General features: G+C 42.0%; 1 protein-coding gene across 12 annotated transcripts in view; it reads left to right on the top strand.

Moving 5' to 3' along the window:
* Positions 1 to 20,358, top strand: part of NRG1 (neuregulin 1) — a 522,222-nt gene that overhangs the window by 374,753 nt on the left and 127,111 nt on the right. For 10 of the 12 annotated variants that reach the window (XM_074932868.1, XM_074932867.1, XM_074932866.1 and 7 more), the window contains 2 exons: positions 7,059 to 7,109; positions 9,986 to 10,036. The exons of 1 other annotated variant lie outside the window; for it this stretch is intronic. In XM_074932868.1, the coding sequence (XP_074788969.1) occupies positions 7,059 to 7,109; positions 9,986 to 10,036 (102 nt within the window). The remainder of the gene's footprint in view (positions 1 to 7,058; positions 7,110 to 9,985; positions 10,037 to 20,358) is intronic. One more of the 12 variants, XM_074932860.1, reaches the window with a different exon arrangement.

The raw sequence follows: 20,358 nt of genomic DNA, 5'->3' as shown, positions 1-20,358 counted from the left end.
GAAGGAATTTAAAGGCATATTATTCAAAGGCATGAATTTAATTCAGGTACTTTAATTTAGTTATTGTGATTTGAACTTATTTCTTGAGGAGCAGAGCTTCTTATGAGGCAGATAACACCCAGATGATTTAAAATTATTATAGATTGCTATTTTTGCAGGGCTTCTTTCCATTTAATTTACAAGAAGTTCCAATTGCTTCTGATGGAATTTCGTGGAGCGTTTCTATTGTACACAAATGTTTCAACAATACTCTTTCTCCTTGTGAGTGCATTGGAGGCTGCTGATCAGCTGAAATCTTGTTTCTTAGATCTTTTAATTCAGCTCCGATTATTCAAACTCCAGTTTCCAGCTGGTTGTGAAGTACTAAATGAACATGCCTTCACTAGCAAACAAAGCAGAAGTTCTGCATGTATCTGAGATGGGTGTTGCAATGGGAATTTACCAGGGTTGCCTTTCTGTTCCACATTATCCTCTGAAACAGCAGAAAGGCATTTAAATAGATACAAAACCAAATGTAAACCTTTGCCAGTGGTATTTTTCTTTGGCTATTTGATGTTTTGTGGTCACGCAGCCATTGCTCGACTGTACTCACTTTGTGTATTTGCTATTCTATTTCATCAGCTAAAGAATCTCAGGGACTAAGATTTCATACTAGCTGTATGGTATTACAATCACTATCAGATGTCAGGAGATTGATATAAAAAATCAAGTGTTATTTATCAGAATGTTATTAGGAGGAAAAATGGGTAGGTGTTTCTGTGCAGCTTTGTAAATGCTCTTGGTTTCCATGAATACAAATTTTGGTTGCTCATTAGCTGCTTACATGGAAAGCTCCTATACTGTTTCCAAGATACCAGAGTTTCCAAAACTCAGCTGTAGGCACTGTGCCTGGGAAATGATACAGATAAATGCAAAAAAATTGTTTGGCCTTCCACTATTACTTTCATAGACAAGGAATGGTGTCATGCCTGGCAAGTGCATGTGGAACTTCATTCCTATGCTTCTTGACATGGATTTTTCAACTTCCTTTTGGGCTGTGCTGAAAACATTCCTGCTACGGGGAGACGGGAGCTTGGTTTTCAATGAACACATTTTCAGGCAAGCCGTGTTAATGTGCAGTTACAACTGATATGTTAGAATCTCTCTAATCTTGTTGTGAAATGTAAGTTGTTTAAAATATGGCCATGCATGCAAACTCCATTGAATGCGGGACAAACTTGGATCCAATCTAAACCCGGCAGCTGGCTCTTCTCTGTAAAGATCTGAACTGGAAACTCAGTGATATCTGAACTGGAACATCTCAGTGATACTTGATAATCTAGAATCAGTCATGGCACCATTCATTGGTTGAATAAATCAATCATGCATATTAGGTTGCCACACATACATCTGAGTCCCCTCTGCTTACTGTTGCTTACAAATTACCAGTAAACTTTTTCCTTATTTTCCTCTTAATGATGGAATTTTCCACCTGGATTTGAGGAACAGCATGAGCAGCATCTGGTGACTTAAGAGCAATGGATCCCTAAGGGCTCAGAGGGCAACATCTGCTTTGCAAACAGGGACAGACCTCCTGCACGGGTGACCTTCTCACCCTTCCAACCCCTGTGTTCCCTGACCTCTTCCCCTTGCTAGCTTAATGACAGATTTGGGATCCAAACTCGGTAATGAGCCCTGAAGGGCAATCATTACTCAGGTCCTATATATCTGTGAGGTCCTGCACTATTCATAAGAAAGGGAGAGTTAAAAAAAAAAAAAAAGAAAGAAAGAAAAAAAAGAAAACGCAACACAGTATGTTTAGCTCTTATTTGTTATTTCCTGCTAATGGGCTTTTGGAGATGACCTTGGGGTCCAGTGCAACCCAGAAGCCCCTGTAGAAAACTGAGATTTAGATATCTGGGAGGGCTGAACCTCTCTGGGGAGGTAGAGGGGTTGTTTGGCTGTTTCCTTCCACCTACAGCAAGTAGGGTAACAATGGGGTAAAAAAAAGATGCATCAGAGGGCCTGACTTTCTTATGGTCATCCTGACCTGCTCTGCTATGGGAATCGTAATTTTAGTAAAGACTTTTAACTTAGTGACCTCAATAAATTATGTGTGTCCTGCTATCTGCAAACTAGATCCTCCTTGTTGCAGTTTAATTCCCTAGAATTGTCAAATTTTAACTATTTTAGTTGAAAATTTTTTGTTAGTGTATGCCACAAAAGAGAACTCTAGAGCCAGACCAAAGTTCTATCTTCTAGCATGACCCCTCGTCTCTAAAATCAACTAGCAATAGGCATTAGGAAAAACACAGAAGAACAAGGCAGCTATGTTGGTTTTGCCCAAGAACAGAAAAAGCCACACCTTTGCCACTAAGGTCACATGTCTGAAAATTGCTATTTTCAATTCCCTGCCCCAAATCATTTCCCCCCCCCCCCCCCAATACCCCCAATATTTCTCAATAAAAGAATTGTTAAAATGTCTTTGTTTTCAATGAATAAAGAGCTTTATTTTTCCCTGATCTCATTCCCAGAAAAGGTAAAATCTTCTGTTTTAAGCAGTAATAACCAATGCAATAGTAACTTGGGTCCTTCTTGTTGTTACTGTTATTATTATAACTGCCGGATTTGCTCTTGTGCAAGTTTTTGCTACACATAAACACACACAAAGTGTTTTAATCTATATAGTCTTTTAAATGTTCTCATTTTTATTGAAAGAAACACAGTAACTTTTCTATAGAGCCATAAATGTGGATTAAAAATGCAACAGATATAAAAACAGGTAGACAAACACTGTTTTTTTGCTAGTCTTAATAGCAACCAGTGGGAGCTATTCTGTTTTCTTTAAAATTTATAAAGAGTATAACTTGCCCACATGATACGAGATGCCTCTTATTTTCATTCACTCCTATTCATGTATGCTCCCCTAAGAAAGATTGTAATTGAGGTCAGAATAGAGGCATGAAATTCTCCTGGAGTTTTATAGATACTGCACAGGTTTGCTAATGCAATAATAACTGCTTTTTTCTATCCTAATTTGTCACTTTAGCCAGGCAAAATTCTTGCAGTGAATTTTTCCAGGAAGTTTCTCATGAACATAAGATTTTACTATGCTTAATAAATAACACTGAGAGAATACTTCATACCACAGCCAAAGCTTTCAAGTTCACATTTGAAAACTTGCTTACAAAAGCCCTTATTTAGACAACTAAGTGACCTTGTTTTCTAAAGTGTTGAACATGACACAGCTCCAGCTGAATGTGGTGTCAGTCTTTTCCATTAAAACCTATTGACCAAAATGTTTCGCCTCACTAAGGATGTTGCAGTGCCAAGCATAACTCAGCGTGCAAAAGGGTGGATTTCTGCAGAGATATGTCAGAAGTTAGAAGTTTGCGGTGCTGCGTAACTGCTGGGTTGTGTGCAGGGTATTGTGTGAGCACTCATCCTGCACGTCTGTGCAAAGTGAGTTGATGTAGTTTTAGACATCAGTGGGGGTTGCTGGAAGAACTTCGCCTGTGTTGAACAAGAAGTGCCTAGGTGATCAGTTCATGTAACTCAACTGTAGGCAGAGGTAAGCCTTGGTAAATTCATTATCTACACAGTCAATGGCCTGTGCAGGCTTCTGGTTCTGCATCCATAGGACCTGCAGTGGTACTAACAGCTCCAAGTTGCACACAGTTACAGATGACCTGGAGTCATAGTTTGTTTCTAACTGGCTGGAGTATTAGGTCAAATTCTGAACTGGTGCAAATCAGCATGCCTGGTCCAATGTCATTGATTTGGGCCTCCACCACATAGAAAGAAACATTCCCATCACTCAGTTAGGCTTAGCAATTCCTCTAAGAGTAGCTTTGGACATTTTCTTGCAATTTGATGTATTTGAATTGAGGGTGGTGCTCTTTCAATCTGATTTGGGGTGGTAGTTTCTTGGAGGACCAGGCAAAAAGTTAAAAGCACAGTGGTTTTAAGTGACAAAAAGCCAGTTTATCCATTGGATCTTCCTTTGTCCTTGACCACATATGCCTGTATGCCTCTGAAGCCTTACTCACCTTCTACACAATTGCTCCCTATTCTGCCATCTGTAGACCGTGTAACAGAGGTCTCAGATACTCCCCTTTTCTTCAGGTGTGTACTAGCTTGTGTCATTCTTTATATAATTCAGAATGTGTTGTCTGAATGACACCACCAATGCACAAGGCTTAAGTCTGATATCACTGCCAGGAAGTAAACCTCAGGATGACAGAAAGCTTGTTTGCAGCTCTAACTACTTGTGATGTTCATGGTGTCTGAAGCCTCCTCAGAGCCAGCTTGTTGTCTGTGTCAGGGTTGTCAGAGCTACGTTCAAGGCCTGAACCAAAACCCATGAGATTAACCAAATCTTTCAGTTTGCTCAAAAAGGCTTTTTCTGTCAGGCCTTTGGCAAGCTAACTGGGGGGGGGGGGGGGGGGGGGGGGGGGCGGGGGGGGGGCGGGGAGGGGAAGGCTGTGAGGACATGCAGAGGGCTCTTCACAACAGTAGCTCTAGGGCTGTTAGATGTTTGGTTATCACTGGAGAAAAGGTCTTTCCTGAGAAGGAGGACCTCCTGTCTCCCTCGAGGCATTACAGCAGAGGTGGTTGTCTCAGCAGCCCAAACAAAGCTTCCTACCTGGAAGCCCAGCAAGGTGGTGGGTTGCTCTGAGTCCTGTGGGAACTGAAAGGGGCTCTTCCTCATCTTGCCAGAGGAGACAGCAGAAGATGGAGCTGGCCAGAGTACTAAGGAAATGGGACTAAGAGACGGCAGGGATCTGTCTGTTAAAGCATCGTCAAACAAGGATCTCTTGTCCATCCTTCAATATTTTTACATAAGAAAACCCCAAGGACAAACATATCCGGTTTCAGAAAACAACACTTCACCAAAACTAAGTGCTCCTAGAAGCACCAGGAGACAACTGGATGGAGCATCTGAGGTAGCTGTTCCTCACAGGGATTTAAACATGATGTCTCCACACCTTAGCAGACTGCAGCAGCAACTGCAAGTGTCATGACTGAAAAATGCTTCCAGCTCTTCCACTTTAGGCAAGTACTGACAGGCCTCTACAAGCAGCCTTTTTTCTCTCTTCTTCTTGTGTTCAGATGGCTTGTTGTGTGGATCCACGTTAGCCTTCTTGAACGGAGTAAAATGTCTCTCTTACTGTTGTGGTGTACTGTCCTCAGTAAGCAATACACACAAATTTTTCATCTTCCAAATGTTAATGTTGCTAACATGAATGTCAGTAGTGGGTCTTGGTAATGTGTGACCTTGACACATGTTTTCCAAATGTATTTCTTGGCACATTTCAGGTGTGGGAGGCTCTAGCTGTATTTTCCACTGGCAGGGAAGCTTCCCACTGGCATTTGTACTGACAGAGCTGGACTGGGGAGGCAGCAGTAAGAAATGCTCCATCAAGCTCCACACAGACTCTAAATAAAACGTGTTTTCTTTAATGGTGAAAGAAGAATTTGCTCCAGTTATGCCACATCCTGAGCTATACAGCCGTCAGACCTGTTCTGTCTCCTGTTGTGACTGAGAAAGGTTAATTGCTCAGACGACCCAGCTGCACAATAGCAAACTGCCTCCATACCCAAAAAATGGTCCTGAAAGCTGCCTGGCTACAGGCCACTGTGTTCCAAGACCTAGTGCAAAGGTTTTGACCTTAAAAATTCACTTATGATGCTCATTTCAATGCCACACATCACTGGCTATCAGGGAAATGCTGCCTAACGTGTTCTCTCAGATTAGTGAGATGAAACTGGGACATATTGCCCAGGCAAACAAGATACTTGCCAAAGAAAACTGGACCGAAACAGCAAAAATACAAAAGAAGAGCTAGCAAGTAAAAAATTAAAATACAGTCTCAACATTCAGAAGGGAATGTTTGGATTGAGTTTTGTCTCTGGCCAAGTTTCTGTGGACAGTAAGGAGAGGGTCACCGGATTCAGAATCATGGAACAGAGTAAAAACATTCCTAAGTTGCCTTTTCCTAAATCTCTCATGAAGCTTTTTCTAAATTCTTTTTGGTCAGCCTACCAGAGGATTCTTGGTGTGCCTTGAGGATTCAGGACAAGACTTCTTCCCTGATATTTGTGGCTCTTCTCCAGTTGTGGAGTTGAAACTTTTGCAGCTGTATTGAACTGCATCACTATGAGGCTGGAAAGTGTTTGAGAACTTGTAGAAGACCAAGTTTTTTGATGCATACAACTGAAGGGTAATTTGGTCACACCTAGGAAATTGCACACAGTTGTGGCTTGTGGGGTCAGTAGCACACAGACAGATGGATGGTGTCATTGGAATGAGGTCTCTGTACACCTCTGTGAAGCCTAAACAAAGGCTTTCTGATTTTTGATTTCTCCCATCTGCATCCTGCAAGGCATTAGCATGGATCTCAGCACAGCAACATCATCCCCCATAGCCATCAGCCAGTTCAACAAGTAGGTGCAAGAAGTCCATGGCTGTATGTCATTTGCAATATTATGTATCTGTAGGACCAGTAGAGAAGAGCAACTTTTCTCATCTCTTCAGCAAAGTACCTGCTTAATTTGCATCACAGGGTCCCTGACAGTAATCTCTTGAGGGACTGGGTTTGCAAGTGTGATTTAGAAAATTTCCTTGCAGTGGCAAGTGACATTATTGGATGTAGTTACCAGCAATTCAAGTGATATAAACAGGAACACATCTTTGCAAAATTTAACTGCCTAGAAGCATAAGGAGTGAATACTCACACTGACGCCTTCCGGAAGCAGAGCCATCTGCATGATTTCTCCTGTTGCCGCTGAGAGTTATTCCCAGAAGAGAATGAGAAATTGAACAACTGTCTTCTTTCAGAAGAAACGGGCTTATTTCTTCAGTTCTACTAGTAGACACCATCATTTTTTATTTTTTCCCAAAAGGAAACTTTTGCAAGTTGGTGTCTGATTGCAGCCTCTGCCCACTGAAGCAGAATTTAAGCTTGCTTCTTTGAGCACCTTTTTCCCATTTACCTCGTCCATTCTCGGAGCTGAATGCTGTTAGAGGATCATCTGACTCCACATTATAACTTCTTGTTGCCTCTTGTGTTTTCCAGAGAGCACCAGCAAGATACCAGTATCAACAGAAGGGACAAAAACTTCTTCACGTAAGTTGAATTAACAGAGTCTTTCTATATCTTTATTTCTTCTTGAAACTGCTTCTGCAGCTCTGAAACTGCTCCCTCTTAGCAGAGAACAAGTCATCTAATTCCAGCATCTCAATACTGCATATCACCTCAAATACTGGAGCTACTTCAGGGACTGAGAAATGAACAAAGAAGGGGTTAAGCATACTTTTAATATCCTGGAGCTGTATTGAGGATGCTAACTTGGCCTGCAGTTGACAGCCTGCAGCAGTCCAAGTGAAAAAGTATTAGAGTTGTTAGGAACTGTGTCTAGAAAAAGCACTTTTTGCTTCTGTTCCTGTAAATCCTAGCAGCTGCATACAAATTTGCAGTGTATAGATACATTGATCCAGAAAGTCTGTTGCTTAGACTGCTTTGTTCCTCAGGGCTCTACGTACAATTCCTGACAGTTCTGCAGGGTCTGTGAAAAGTATCTCACCGTCAGTAGTTCAACCACTTTTGAAGCTACCTTGGCATACTTAGAGCATTCTCAAGATGGTTTCCTTTCAGGCTAGTGGAATTTTGCTTTCAGCATCCTGCCTGCAGTTACAGATTGCACACCTCCAGAGTTACTCCTGGAACTAACCCCAGTGGAAAGTCACTTTCATTATTTTAACTATTAAGAGTTACTTTATATATGGCTGCAATACAAGCAGTTGTTTCTACCGCCGAGTTTGGCTGAGGGAGCTGTGGATAGGCATGAGCAAGTCAAGCATCCCAAGGATTTACAAGATGCACATATCCTTCTTGGCAAAGAGGCTGGAGTCCTGCTAGCTTTTTTGAGAAAGCTATGTCTGGCAAAGACAGGTTTTAGTGTGAGATGACAGTGTTTGTAGGCTAGATCAAGGAAAACAGTGTGATTGCCAGCTTTTGCATTTAGCATGCGTGCAGCCTTCCCTTTGATGAATCTGCGTGTGTGGCGACCTACTTCTGAAATCTTGGCACTGCTACCTAATAGAAGAGCCATTGGATGTGCCCATATTCTTTCATGTTCTCAGTGAGGCCTGTCACTGGTGCTTCACTGGGTATGTGTGAGACCACATAGCTGATAGCAAGTGTCCTGTCACCATTGGAACCATTTTTGTTCAAAAGGGGTGACACGCTCATCACTGACTCTTGCCTTGTCTTTTCCCTTGTGCATCAAGAATGCAGCCCCTCCACTCCCTTTTTTCCCATGAGCTAAATTCCTTGTTCTTGAGTGGTCTCTTTTCCTGCTTATGTCCCTTCCAGTGCCTGCTGTTACAGTACTGTTCTCTATTCTATTATTGTACCACCAGAGAGGAGGAAGCTGAGATGTTCAAAAGGCTGGCTGCATTCCTGATGAATTGCTGCACTGTCGGATTTCATGCCACATGGCACATCACACTGTTGTCCTGAAGGAGATCAGAAAGCAGTATGTTCAGTGACTGCTTGTTGAGGTCTTCTCATGGAGCTCTGAGTAGGTCTTTGCTATGTGGCTGAAGCAGAGAACTGCTCAGTCCCAAATCCAGCCAGGTGCTGTTTTTCCCACTGTTCTCGCCATCCCTGGGTCCAGACAGCTGACCAATGGGGCCTGGGGTTTTGGTCACTGCTGATTTTTTTCAGTCCTTGCAAATGCAAGTAAGATATCTCTGTGTTGCTTCTTTAATTGACGATATGCTATAGTGAGATGCTGGTATTTAAATCACAAGGAGCTCAGTCACTTCAAGTTGTTTTTGCTACAGTTACTTTTTGGTGATAGGAGAATTACCAGAGCATTCTTAGATTTTAAGTCTGGTTTCACTCTGCCTAAAAACTGACTCTATTAGGCAACAGATTTATCTTTTCTGGCTGACATGACATATTGTTAAAGGTTTCACTACAGAGCATGCAGTACGCCTGACCTGCTCCATAGGATCCTCTGGCTGGTTGCTAGCCACCCTGACTTCCTTTATCCCTCTTCACAGAAACGCATCATGTTGCCACCTTAGACAAAGTGCTCTCTCTGCAAACCCTTCCAGCTGATGGTACTCATGAAGCACACTCTTGAATTCCTTATTCATGCATGACATCATATGTTTTGCTGAACTCTAAGACAGTGAATATGCAGCCATCCAAATGCATAGCTCTGTTTTGCTGTGTGGTTCAGGTTCCTACAGCTCAGGAGGTTCAGCCCTAGCTTCAGGCTAACTTACTTCTTCCAATATCTTTTCTGAGTGTTTCCTTTGTTTGATTTGTGTTGAGGTTCATTTCCTTCAGCTGTCCTACAAGTTTATTTGCCATCTTGAGAATGCTTCTTCTCTTTCCTTTACTTGTAACGACTTGGGGGCTGGTGCTATGTCCCATTTTGCTCTGGAATGTATCCTGTTCTCCCAGCTACATCTCTTTGCAAAGGTGGTGGCACACATGGACCCTGCTCTCTTTCCAGCCACAGAGGTCCTTAGTCATAGTTGTGATAGATCTGGAGGACTGACTGTCCATTTAGAGTTATGTGGGAAGAAGATACGAAGCTAGTGTTTCCTGTCAGCATGTGGAGCTTCAAGACCCGCTGCATTCCACTTTCCTCTGATGCTGTCACAAACAGCTGAAAACTTTGTTCTTTCTTTGTCAGTTTTCTCCTGGTCTTCCCTCCCAGGACTATGGAGCATTTTTGCTGTAATTGATTATTCACAGTGTGCCTAGGACATGCTGTACCGACTTTGAAATTCTTTGCTTTCTCGAGCTATCTCATTTTTTTCTCTGCTTTGGTGGGTTTCTGATTACTGAAAAAAAAAAAAATTAAAAAAAAAAAATTAAAAAAAGGAAAGCTTTACTGGGGAAAGATGTTCAGGCTCCTCCAGTATGACAATGTAGCTGTGGCTATATTCTTACAACTTTGTTGGTACTTCTGTGTGTTACAGAACCCATGCTTAGGATACAAGCTTCAACAGAAGGAACAAACACTTCCTCCTGTAAGTATATACAAGTTGTTTAAATTGTTGCTGGCGAGACCCTCAGGTACATTTCTCACTTCCCAGCTCAGAAAAAAATATGCTTCTGTCTAAACCTACAATAAGAAATTGAGAGTGACTGGGTAGGATTCCTTCACTACAGATGTAGTTGTTAGAATATTTGTTATATATAACTTTCAAAGCCATGTCTTTTGCGGATTGAGGACTAAAGACCTTCCTTCAAGAAGGCCAAAGTGCATGTTCAGTCAGGGCAAAGGAGGAAGAAACTGCTCCAGACTTTCCTGCCTGGAATTCCCTTCCCTGCCCTCCCCAGGCAATGTATGACTTCAGACACTGTCTCCTCTGCCTCTCCACAGCCCCTGGCCCTAGGGTAGCTGGAATGTCCTTAGGTTCAGCCATCCCCAGCTGCAGTGTGTTTCCCTTCATCCCCATGCCAGCTGGTGCATGTTAGAGCTCCTGGGGCTCTTTTTCCTGTGCCCTGCTGCCCATGGGAAGAGGATGAGGAAGGTGAGGACATATTTTTGTATGTCTTCCCTCAGCTGGGACAGAGAACCAGAAATGGTTCCCTTTCATGAGGAAGAGAAGTTGTCTCTCTGCTCATCTCAGGAGCACACTGGGAGCTGCCGGGGTGCCAGTGAAGAAGGTGACTTTTTTCTTCCTCTGTAGTGAAGCTTCCCAGGGAAGCATGCTTTACAGCCATAATCGTGTGCACTTTCACCCTTGAGAACCATCAGGCAGCTTCTCCCAGCTCTTTACTAGACCAAGATCCACCACCTACCCAGCCTGGTTTTGAGCAGTCTGGAAGAACACCGTACAATTAAAGTCAGCAGAGTTGCAGGGGATAGGGCGTTAACCTACTTATAAAGTATTGCCAGCTGCCAGGAATGGGATGGCGGGTGAGATAGGCCAGTGGCCCAATCTATGCCAACAGTTCCAGTGGTGCTATAAAAGATGGTGTGTGCTCTATAGCAAACTATACATAGGTGACCTTAACTTACATCTAATAGCTACTGTAGCAGCACATGGGGGAATGGTCAAAGCCAAATCTCTGGACACAGTATTCTGAATATTTGTAATAATTTAAAAGAGATACAAAAGATTTCTTTTTGTAGATTTTCTTCTCAGCTATTAGACTGATTAGTGTTTTAAGTGTGTGTTAAAGGAATTTTAGAAGCCTGATAGATTATTTAGACTGAAAAGCTTTCTGCCAGCAAGGTGAGAAGAGTTAGTGGTTCTGGTCTTCTTTTTCCTCTGAGGCATAGCAGCAGGGTGGGCAGGAATATCTCCTGGAACAATTTAGAATGGTCTTTTCTTTCTGTTCTGTTCTCAGTTGCATTGATGTAAATTGGGAGTAGTATTATTCAAGTCACTAAAATAAATAATGAAGAAGAGAGAGCAGTATTGGATATTGCTGCCTATGCTGCCTAGAAATGATACTACAAAGCAGGAGGGAGCCAATGTTTATTGCTAACAGATGTGAGTGTCTGCTCATACTGCAAAGTGATAAGGGAATTGAGTCCACGTACTTATTCTAAAGTTGCTTAGGGCTTTTCTTTTCTGAATTTCAGTGGGACATGTCCATTTCACACTTGTCACTGTCAATCTTGTAACAGCTACAGGAGATAAAATAAACTGTTTCCTTCCACTTCTTAGACAATAGCAGATGTTTCAGAGAACATGCCAGCGCTGTCACTGTTGGCCAGACGCTGGGAAAGACCTCAGAACAGCAGAATGATTCAGTAGGCTCTCCCCCCCCCCTGGGATTTCACAAGTGAACAGATGTGGCATGCTCTGCTTTCTTGGAGTTCCAGTGACAGATAGACAGAGAGCTAAAAGTTTAAAAAAATCCCATCTCTGTAACACACTCCACAATGGACATCCCAAAACTGGAGGTCCCTCTACCCTTTTATGTGCACATTCCTCAAAATCCAGCCTGTTTTGAGAGTGTGGGTCACCATTCTTAAGTAAAGGAGAAGGGAAAGGCTGTGATGTATTCCCAGTTTTGCATAAAGAGCTGGTGATTGGATTGGGAGGGTCAATAATCCAAGGGGGGAAGAGGAAGTTCATGCTTTTGTGTCTTGTTTCATAGCAGGAAACTTTATGGCACTGATTGCTAATGAAGTCCCTGGCAGGTAGAAATGGTTCTCACCTTCTCTTCCACCCCAGCCCTAGAATTCTTCCACATATATTTATTTTGCACTGTGTAATACTAAAACCTCAGTTACAAGTACAAGTTTCCTTGATGATGGAGCTCTCTGTGATAGAGTTTGTCCTGCTGAATGAAGCGAGCAAACCAAGGACAACTGGAGTCCACCAAGGACTGCAGAGCCATTCTTAAGCACATCAGAACAATTTGGAGATGGAAGACATTTTTCCTCCTCATGTTTCCAGGACTGCAGTGCTCTGAAACAAGTGCCTTGTGACCCTGTGACATTCTTCTACTCAAGAGTTTCAGTGGAAAAAGTAACTCTGAGACTTCACCCTAGTTTTATGGCTTCAGTCAACTATGTACTCAAGACTAGACAGTGAAAATGGGGTGGTCTTTTTACTCTTCTGGGACTTAAAGGAATCTTGGCTTCTGACCCTGATAAGTAAAAATAGCATATATGTGTCAGTCTTCCTTTTCTTTAGAAAAATCGTCCCAAAACTTGTATTCTTGTTTTAAGTTGCAGCATACCTGGAAAGAAATTCAAAGGTAATTAGGTTTCCTAGGTTAAAATCTTCACCAGCCTCCTAGTGAAGGTATTCTGTAGGAACATTATTATGGTGCAAGAGGGATGAAGGGCAGTAGTGGGGTACAGGTTCTTTACAATGACCACAGCTCCTGTTGCATGGGAACCATCTACAGGACAATACAGATGTCCAGACCAAGAGTGATGCAGCACTTTAGATTACTGTTTCTATGGACACCAACAGTTTGGAAACTTGTGCTCAGAGGGCTAAACTGGATTAAAAGCTGAGCAGTAGGAAATGAAGTAGTTGGACAGAGACAGAGCCTGTGTGAGTCTGGAATATTTCAGACTCTTCATCACAGGCAGAATCATTTGCTTAGTTGATCTTGAAGATATTACCTTTATGCCCTTTTTTATGCTGCCCACTAAGGCCACATCCTAAAATGTCTGTGGAGGCACTTCCTCCAGCAAAGAACCAGGACACACTGTGTACTCTTGTGTGTTTCAAACCAGTCTTACGCTGGCATTCTCAATTCAGATTTGTCTGCTTGTGCAAGATGGTGAGCCAGCAACCATGGCATTGGATGTGCTTGGAGCATATTCTCTGCAGCATGCATCCTCCTGTGCACTATCTAGCAGGTTGATATGATGCCTAGCTGGAGACAGAAGTATGGATGAGTAGCAGGTAGGAGGCTGATTCCACCTTGCTGGTGGCTTCGTTTTCAGAAGACAGCAAGTTTGATTGGCTTTTGACTGCAGGGACAGACCCAGTGTGGGTCATCTGATGACTTTAGATTACTTTAATCTCATTTTCCCGCAGACTTTCATGCTGGCCTCTAAAACCCGCACAGAAATTTAAAAAAAAAAAAAAGTAGTTGGAGAAGAGTTGTGTCAGTTTGGATAGCTTATCTCTTCTCTCTGAAGTTATTAACTTGCCATAACAGATTGCAACCTGTATATTAAATGGAGAGCAGATACAGCATGTAGAAAGGAGGCATGCAAAGACTTTTTACCTGTCACATTTTCTCAAGTACAACACTGAGCTGCTTTCCATGCTGAGCAGTAAAACCTTCTATGACATGGTATTAGGGTCAGTGCTTTATATTTTTAACAGGAACATTTCTGCATATATGAGGCAAGCAGCTTGGCCAGTAAATCATCTGCATCCTAAAATCTTAACAAGCAAGTTCAGTTTCTGCTAGTTTCTGCTTTCCTTCATCTCCTAAAGTGAACCCAGTCCTCCTCCCCTGTATTTATTTATGTAGTACATGACAGGAGTCTCCTATCAGAAAACATTAATTTTGTCTGAGAATCATATAAACCTGAATCTGTGCTTCTGGAAGACAGAAATCTTGAGCCCCCAGTGATACAGGTTTTATTTGGCTGTTTCTTCTGCCTTTGGGATACTTATTGAAACCTCTAAACACGTTCTGATTTTGTTGCTGTTTCAAGCAATTGTTTAAAGGATCATCTTGATTTATAACAAGTCCTTAGACCACTCAAGTTGTCCTTCTATCTAATGTTTGGAGTTTTGGTTAGATTTCTTTTTTTTTTTTTTTTTTTTTTTTGTTATAGTACTTATGCACAGATATCTATATATGTGTGCTTGTCTTTGATGCATGGCCAAAATTTGTGGAATCAAGAAAAAACAGATGAGGAGTGAAACTCCACCCTGTGATCTTTCCTACTTTCTGAGATCCATGTGAATTGCAGTTCTTTTAAGATACAGTGTGACTTGGTGACCAGATTTCTTGCAGTATAGTGGAATATAGTACATACAGAGTTTCTGCATTAATTCAGTTTACTGTGTTTTGTTTGGTTTTGTTTTATTCTGAGTTTGACAGATGTTAATTTCTAATATTCCCTGTACAGCTGAGACACAAAGAAGATGGTATTATGATGGATGGTGCTGCATTACAAGTGTAAGGAACAGACAAAATGGGGGACACTGCCTAACCATTGAACATGTTTAACTTCTTTCATCCCCGAAAGGCTCTGCTGTTTTTTCATAAGACCTAAACACACTGGTAGAAGCTCAGTGACTTCTGAAATGCAGCAGTCTTTGGATTTAGGAGAGTCTAGTAACAGGGCAGAGTCACTTGGGTCAGGATGGGAAGAGGAGAATACTGTAACCAGTCGAGAAAGCTGAAGGAATTCAGATGGTAAAGGCAATTACTCAGGTTATGCTAGCACAGCAGGACTCCAAACTCCTGCTCTTGTAATAAGTTAGTCTGACATCTTCAACTGTCAGCATTTAACTCATCTGTTCCATGGACTGAAAGGCTGCTTCTCCAGAAAAGCTGTTTACCTGATGCCTTGGTGGGACAGTGGGTCAAAGGAAAACACTATGTCACTTGATGCATTTTGCTTTATTATTTCACTGGTTTCATTTTTCTGAATAATCATCTCTGGGCAAAACAGTGCTTTGTTCTAAGTGAACAAGGCCAGGGTCAGATAACTAGTTCTTGTTTAATGTAAAATGGGTTTAAGCCTCCTGATTAGTGAAATTGTACTGAAAGAGCAGACATGAAGACGTCTGTTAAACCTAGCACAGTGTGCAGTATTTTTCATTTTCTTTCTCCACAGTGGACACTAATCACAGTGGGCAATCCCAGTACCCTTATGATCTGATCTGGCATGACAAATCCTGTTTCCTGCGTTTAAATTTCACAGACAGGGCAAACTCATGTGAATAGATAACATTTTCCAGAGACACAGCTTTTAACCTTTTGTGTGATTCCTGGTCTAAGACTGGGGTGGCATTAAATGTGTGCTTCCAAACCACTTAATCTTGCAGGGGTTTCTGTAGTTGCAGTCTTGGTCCCTCAGCCTTGCTCTGACGTAGAGCTCGGGTTGGCACTGAGGACCTGAGCTGGGTTAGTCATCTCCATTGGGAATTCTGTACAAGTCATACTTCTGAGATAACGCCACTGGTATAGAGGCAATTTGCTTCTGTCCTGGGGTTTCTTGGAGGTTTTGTCTTCAAGGAGGTCAGAGAGGTAAAAGGCAATGATGGGTATAAACAGTATTAAAATTGGAAGAAGCTGACATAGCAGTCACAAAGGAATAAGTGCAAAAGTTTGTATAGCTTAAATACAGCTGCCAGAGTGGAAGGCTTTTAAGGACATTGGCTTTAGTGATGTGTATATTTGTGCATGTAAGAATAAATCTATAAGGCTAGCACTTGCCTCAACATTTGCATATGATGAGGCAATACTGTTTTATGTATAAATATACATACATGTATAGACTTATAAAGTATACACATGTAAGTGTGAAGTGAATGGTTTGGATCTGTTTATTTCGGGCTGTGCTTTCCTGAGGTCATGGGTTACACTGTGAAAAGCAGTACTGAACATGTGGCAGGCTACTCTGCTGGCATACAAGTCAAAAAAGCTACTTCAAATATTTCTGTTGTTTATAATATTTCTGAAAGAATTTCACAATTCCACCTCCCATAGCCTTTAACATATCGTGGATCACCTTCCTTCCTTCTAGGTCCTAACAGAAACTCTTCCCATCATTCAGCGAAAGTGATCAGTAGTTAATTTTTTTAAAACACTGAATGTGTCCTCACTGTTGGAGTGGGGGACAACCTCACAAGGGGTAGCTGGCCAAAATCTGTTAATTGTTGCCTTAGCTGGGTCTCAGAGATGGGAGACTGCAGGGTCCATCCCTAGCTTTCTTTGGGATCCCTAAGTATGTCAGGACCTCTGTTTCTGAGGCATATGGGAATCTGGTTTCAAGAGGCTGCTGGTAAGGCCCGATATTTTTGAGAGTCTTCCAGAGGATCTAATCATAGCAAAACCTTTCCTAACAGAGCACTAGTTTATGCGTTTCTGGCTTCTTCTCCCCCCTGTGCTGAAGTGACATGTACCCACTTGAGATCAAAATCAGAATCTTTCTGGTTTGCTGGCACAGCCTATGCTATACTGGAGAATAAGAGCTTGTAGCTGGGGTGTGTTGGTGTTCTGACCCTGATGTTTTGATTGTTGTGTCTTCCACGGAAAGAAGTCCCTGATGCTGTTTCTGTGACAAAAAACAGCTGCTCAGGGACTCCTGTTCCTGCTGACTATACCCTTTCTGAGTGGCAATTATGAACTTACTTGGTTCATACCACTTGGTGGTATTGGATCAGCCTTCTCAAAATCTTTCCTCCTCAGTGTCATTTTTGAGGCATCAAGGTAGTTCACACTGAATAAAGGTATATGACAGGCAGTGATACTAGTTGGGCAGAGATCTTTGAACAACATGGAATACATGACCTTGACAGAAGCATGGATCTATTTCAGGCACTGTGGTGAAGCAAGATATGTCATTAGCCATCCTGGAATCAAGAATGTCAGTGCTTTGTAGGAAAGCATAAAGGAACCAAAGAACTCAGACTGAGTGTGAAAAAAGAATACTCTCAACAGAAAAAATGATGAATGTGTGTGCATGATTACAGAATAGTATTTGTATTTAATACAATAGGCAATTCCTGACTTATCCTTATAGCCCAGAAATTCTGTTTATGTCATTATCTTCCACCTATTGTCCCCCCAAAGAGGTGGGTATCTACTTACTCCCAAAGAGGCTTTGTCCTGAGGCACTCTCTTGTGTTAACCCCAGGAGAGACTAGTAGTGCAGTGTTCTTCAGGAGTCCCTTCTGTCCTGAGAAAGTCATGTTTGCACCCCACTTTCATGGTTTTGGAGGGGAGTTTCTGTTGTTTCAGCTTTGGTGGGAAAGGTCCAACAAAGAAGAAAAGCCCCAAAGGGAATTCAGGTTTACAAATCTGAATTGCCTCAGCATGCCTGAAGGTTTGCTGGGCTCCCTTTGGCAAAGAGGCACACACAGCTGACTTTCTTAGATGATGTGTTCTGGGCTTGCTATTCTACATTCTCCCAGGGAAGTCTTAGCCTGCATCAGCTTGTGAACAGAGACACTCTGACATAGCAAGGCCCTAGTCCATGAAGGGCTGTTGCAAGTTTGTGGTCTGGCAGTGGAAGTCTGTGACAAAGCAGAAACACAAAATGAATTAAATATAAAGAAGTCAAGAGACTGGGTCCAGTGCTTTGTTTTCATGCTGAGCTTCCAATTCAGGCAGTTATGGTTGACTACAACAGGCAGATGCTGGTGTCTAGGGAGAAGGAACAATGTTTCTTAGAGAGCAATAGGAAAAGTGAAGAAACCCCTCTGCCCAGTCGCCTAGGCACTTTTGATTCCTGAGCAGGAATCCAGGGAGTTCCTACCATTTTAATAACTGGAAGTGCCTCAGCATTTGATTGGATCTGTTTCTAGAAGATGAGAGCAGAGAATAACACAGCAATACATAAAAGATGAACAGAAAAGTACACCGTTATTTTCAGAATAACTTGTAAAGTGTATGGCATTTACTTGAGAATAACCCCTTGATAAATTACTTTTTACTTCTTAAAAAATGCAAACTGCATGACAAAAGTTATATTTCAAAAGCCATAGATAGAGCACTGTAAACGTAAATGTGATCTTTTCATAGATATATGGCTTTGAAAAGCCGTCACTGTGCCCCCTCATTAGCTTCTCCTCAAACACAGTGGCACACTATAGCTGAGACTCAGCATAGACTATAGCAGTTCCTACCAGGTAAATTAAAAGGCAATGCTTTTCTTTCACATTCCTATTCTATCAGTATCCTAACAGTGCAGTGAAAGCCAAGTTAAACCTCTGGGGAGAAATTACCACCCCATCCTTCATGTCCACATCTCTTCTAAATTGCCTTTTGGTAACCTCTCCTAATTGGATTCAAAGTGGGAAAGTTGTATCTTCTGTGAATTTCATTATCAAAATGTTCCCGCAGGTTCCTAATGGTTTCTGATGTTCTTGACATTCTCTCCCTGTACAGAGAGGAGAAGGGATCAGTGTAGTTACTGCAGCAATTAAAGAGCAGCCTTCTACAGGTGATCTTTTTTCTAGGTGTGCATCTTCCTAAATATTTAGCAGTAGTCAACTAGTCAGTAATTTTGAGTTGCATCCACAGTAGCACAGAAATGTATGACGAGGATCACAAAAAACCCACTATGTTTTTTTGAAAAGAAAGCTATGCCTTGGAGCAGTTGTCCTTTATGAAACGTGTCTGATGAATGTCAATATTTTCTTCCAGTGAATATATATGTATATACAGGCTCTTGCATTTCTTCACAAGATTTTCTTCTCCTGACTGCCCACCCTTCATGCTAGTCACTTGAACTTTGTTATAGATGTACAGAGCTCATAGGCCTTATTATTAATATTATTCACAGTATCCAGCTGTCTGAGGTCTTTTGGCAAAAAAGTTCCAAAGTTTCCCTTCTACAGGGATCTGAGTTTTACAAGGGAGAAAACTTCACAGCCCTCTGATTTCCAAACTGTATCAATCCTGCTGCAAGCTAAAATAGCACAGGAAGTTTCTAATTTATGATGGATTATCATAAAGGCTAAACCTAGAGTGCTAAATGGGGTGAGGCTGAGGAGTGAGCTGGAATGCTAGAGCAGTGTTTGCCCAATTCATCATTCACATGCTTTCTTGTGTCATTCTGGCTCATGTCAACTACTGCATTTCAAGACACCTAAGCACAATATGAAAGATTAAGTACATTGAGACCTTTCCCAGGAGGCAGTATGGGTGTCACCCTAGCAGCTTGGCTCCCTTCACTCTAAGCAGCCTTCCCACATCATCCCAACAGGCACTGCAACCCCTAAACACTTCCAGATGCCTTTATACCATACCAGAGAGAATTAATCATAAAGCCATAATCATGCTATAAAAACACTGCCTGAGTGGGCTAAGACATAGCCTTCCCACAGTTTGGACACTAGGAACTGGAAAAAGCACACTAGTAAATTATTTCTTATGAAGGGCAGAGCCACAGTGAAATGGTGTGTGTTGCAGATGTAGCCCAGCCACCACAGTTATCCTTGGACAGAGAGCATGATCCATCCCCTCTGCCACTGAGCAGTGTAGGCACATTGGAGCAGCCAGGCTGCCTATCCCACCCCAGACTTCCTGACCATGGTGTACTTGTGGGGCACAGAGCAGCTGGCATTACAGCACAGCCCTCCTGGGTTTAGCAACCGCAGCCACTGCTCTTCAATAGAGAAGCGAGGTAACACCTAATACACTCCAGTCCCAAGCTAACAGAGGAGGCAACTGCTTTTCCAGCCCAGAGCATTTGGTTTTTTTGTTTGTTCATTTGTTTCTGTTTGTTTATTCATCACAGAAAAGCTCCTTGCTCCAGAGGTATAAATATTCAGAACTGTTGAGTCAGGAAGGGTTTGACTGGACACAGCTCTGCAGCCTGAGGCTTTTACAAACACCATGTGCACTGAGTTTATCTTGAAGTTTAGCATTTATACCTGGGGTGGTAATAGCCCTTCAGAAGTTAATACAGTCATTTTTTTTCTCAGGTTTGTAAAGTAGAATCTAAACTTTATTACTGATAGTTTTCTGGTAATATTCACAATGATCTGAAACGTGATTCTTAATAACACAATCAAGCAGGTATTGCTACCTGACAGGTATTTCGATGAGCTTTCCAAAATGTCAGCAGGTTTGCTGAGGAGTATTACTGCAGTGTTTGGGTTTTAAAAGAAAAAAATGAGCCATACTGCAGGGAAGAAATATGAGGGTGTTTTTTCGATGTCTATTTTGC

The sequence above is a fragment of the Athene noctua genome, chromosome Z, assembly GCF_965140245.1.
Source record: "Athene noctua chromosome Z, bAthNoc1.hap1.1, whole genome shotgun sequence".
NCBI classification, from domain to species: Eukaryota; Metazoa; Chordata; class Aves; order Strigiformes; family Strigidae; genus Athene; species Athene noctua.
Note: the sequence above shows the minus strand (reverse complement) of the source record. Positions and strands in the feature narration are given on the sequence as shown.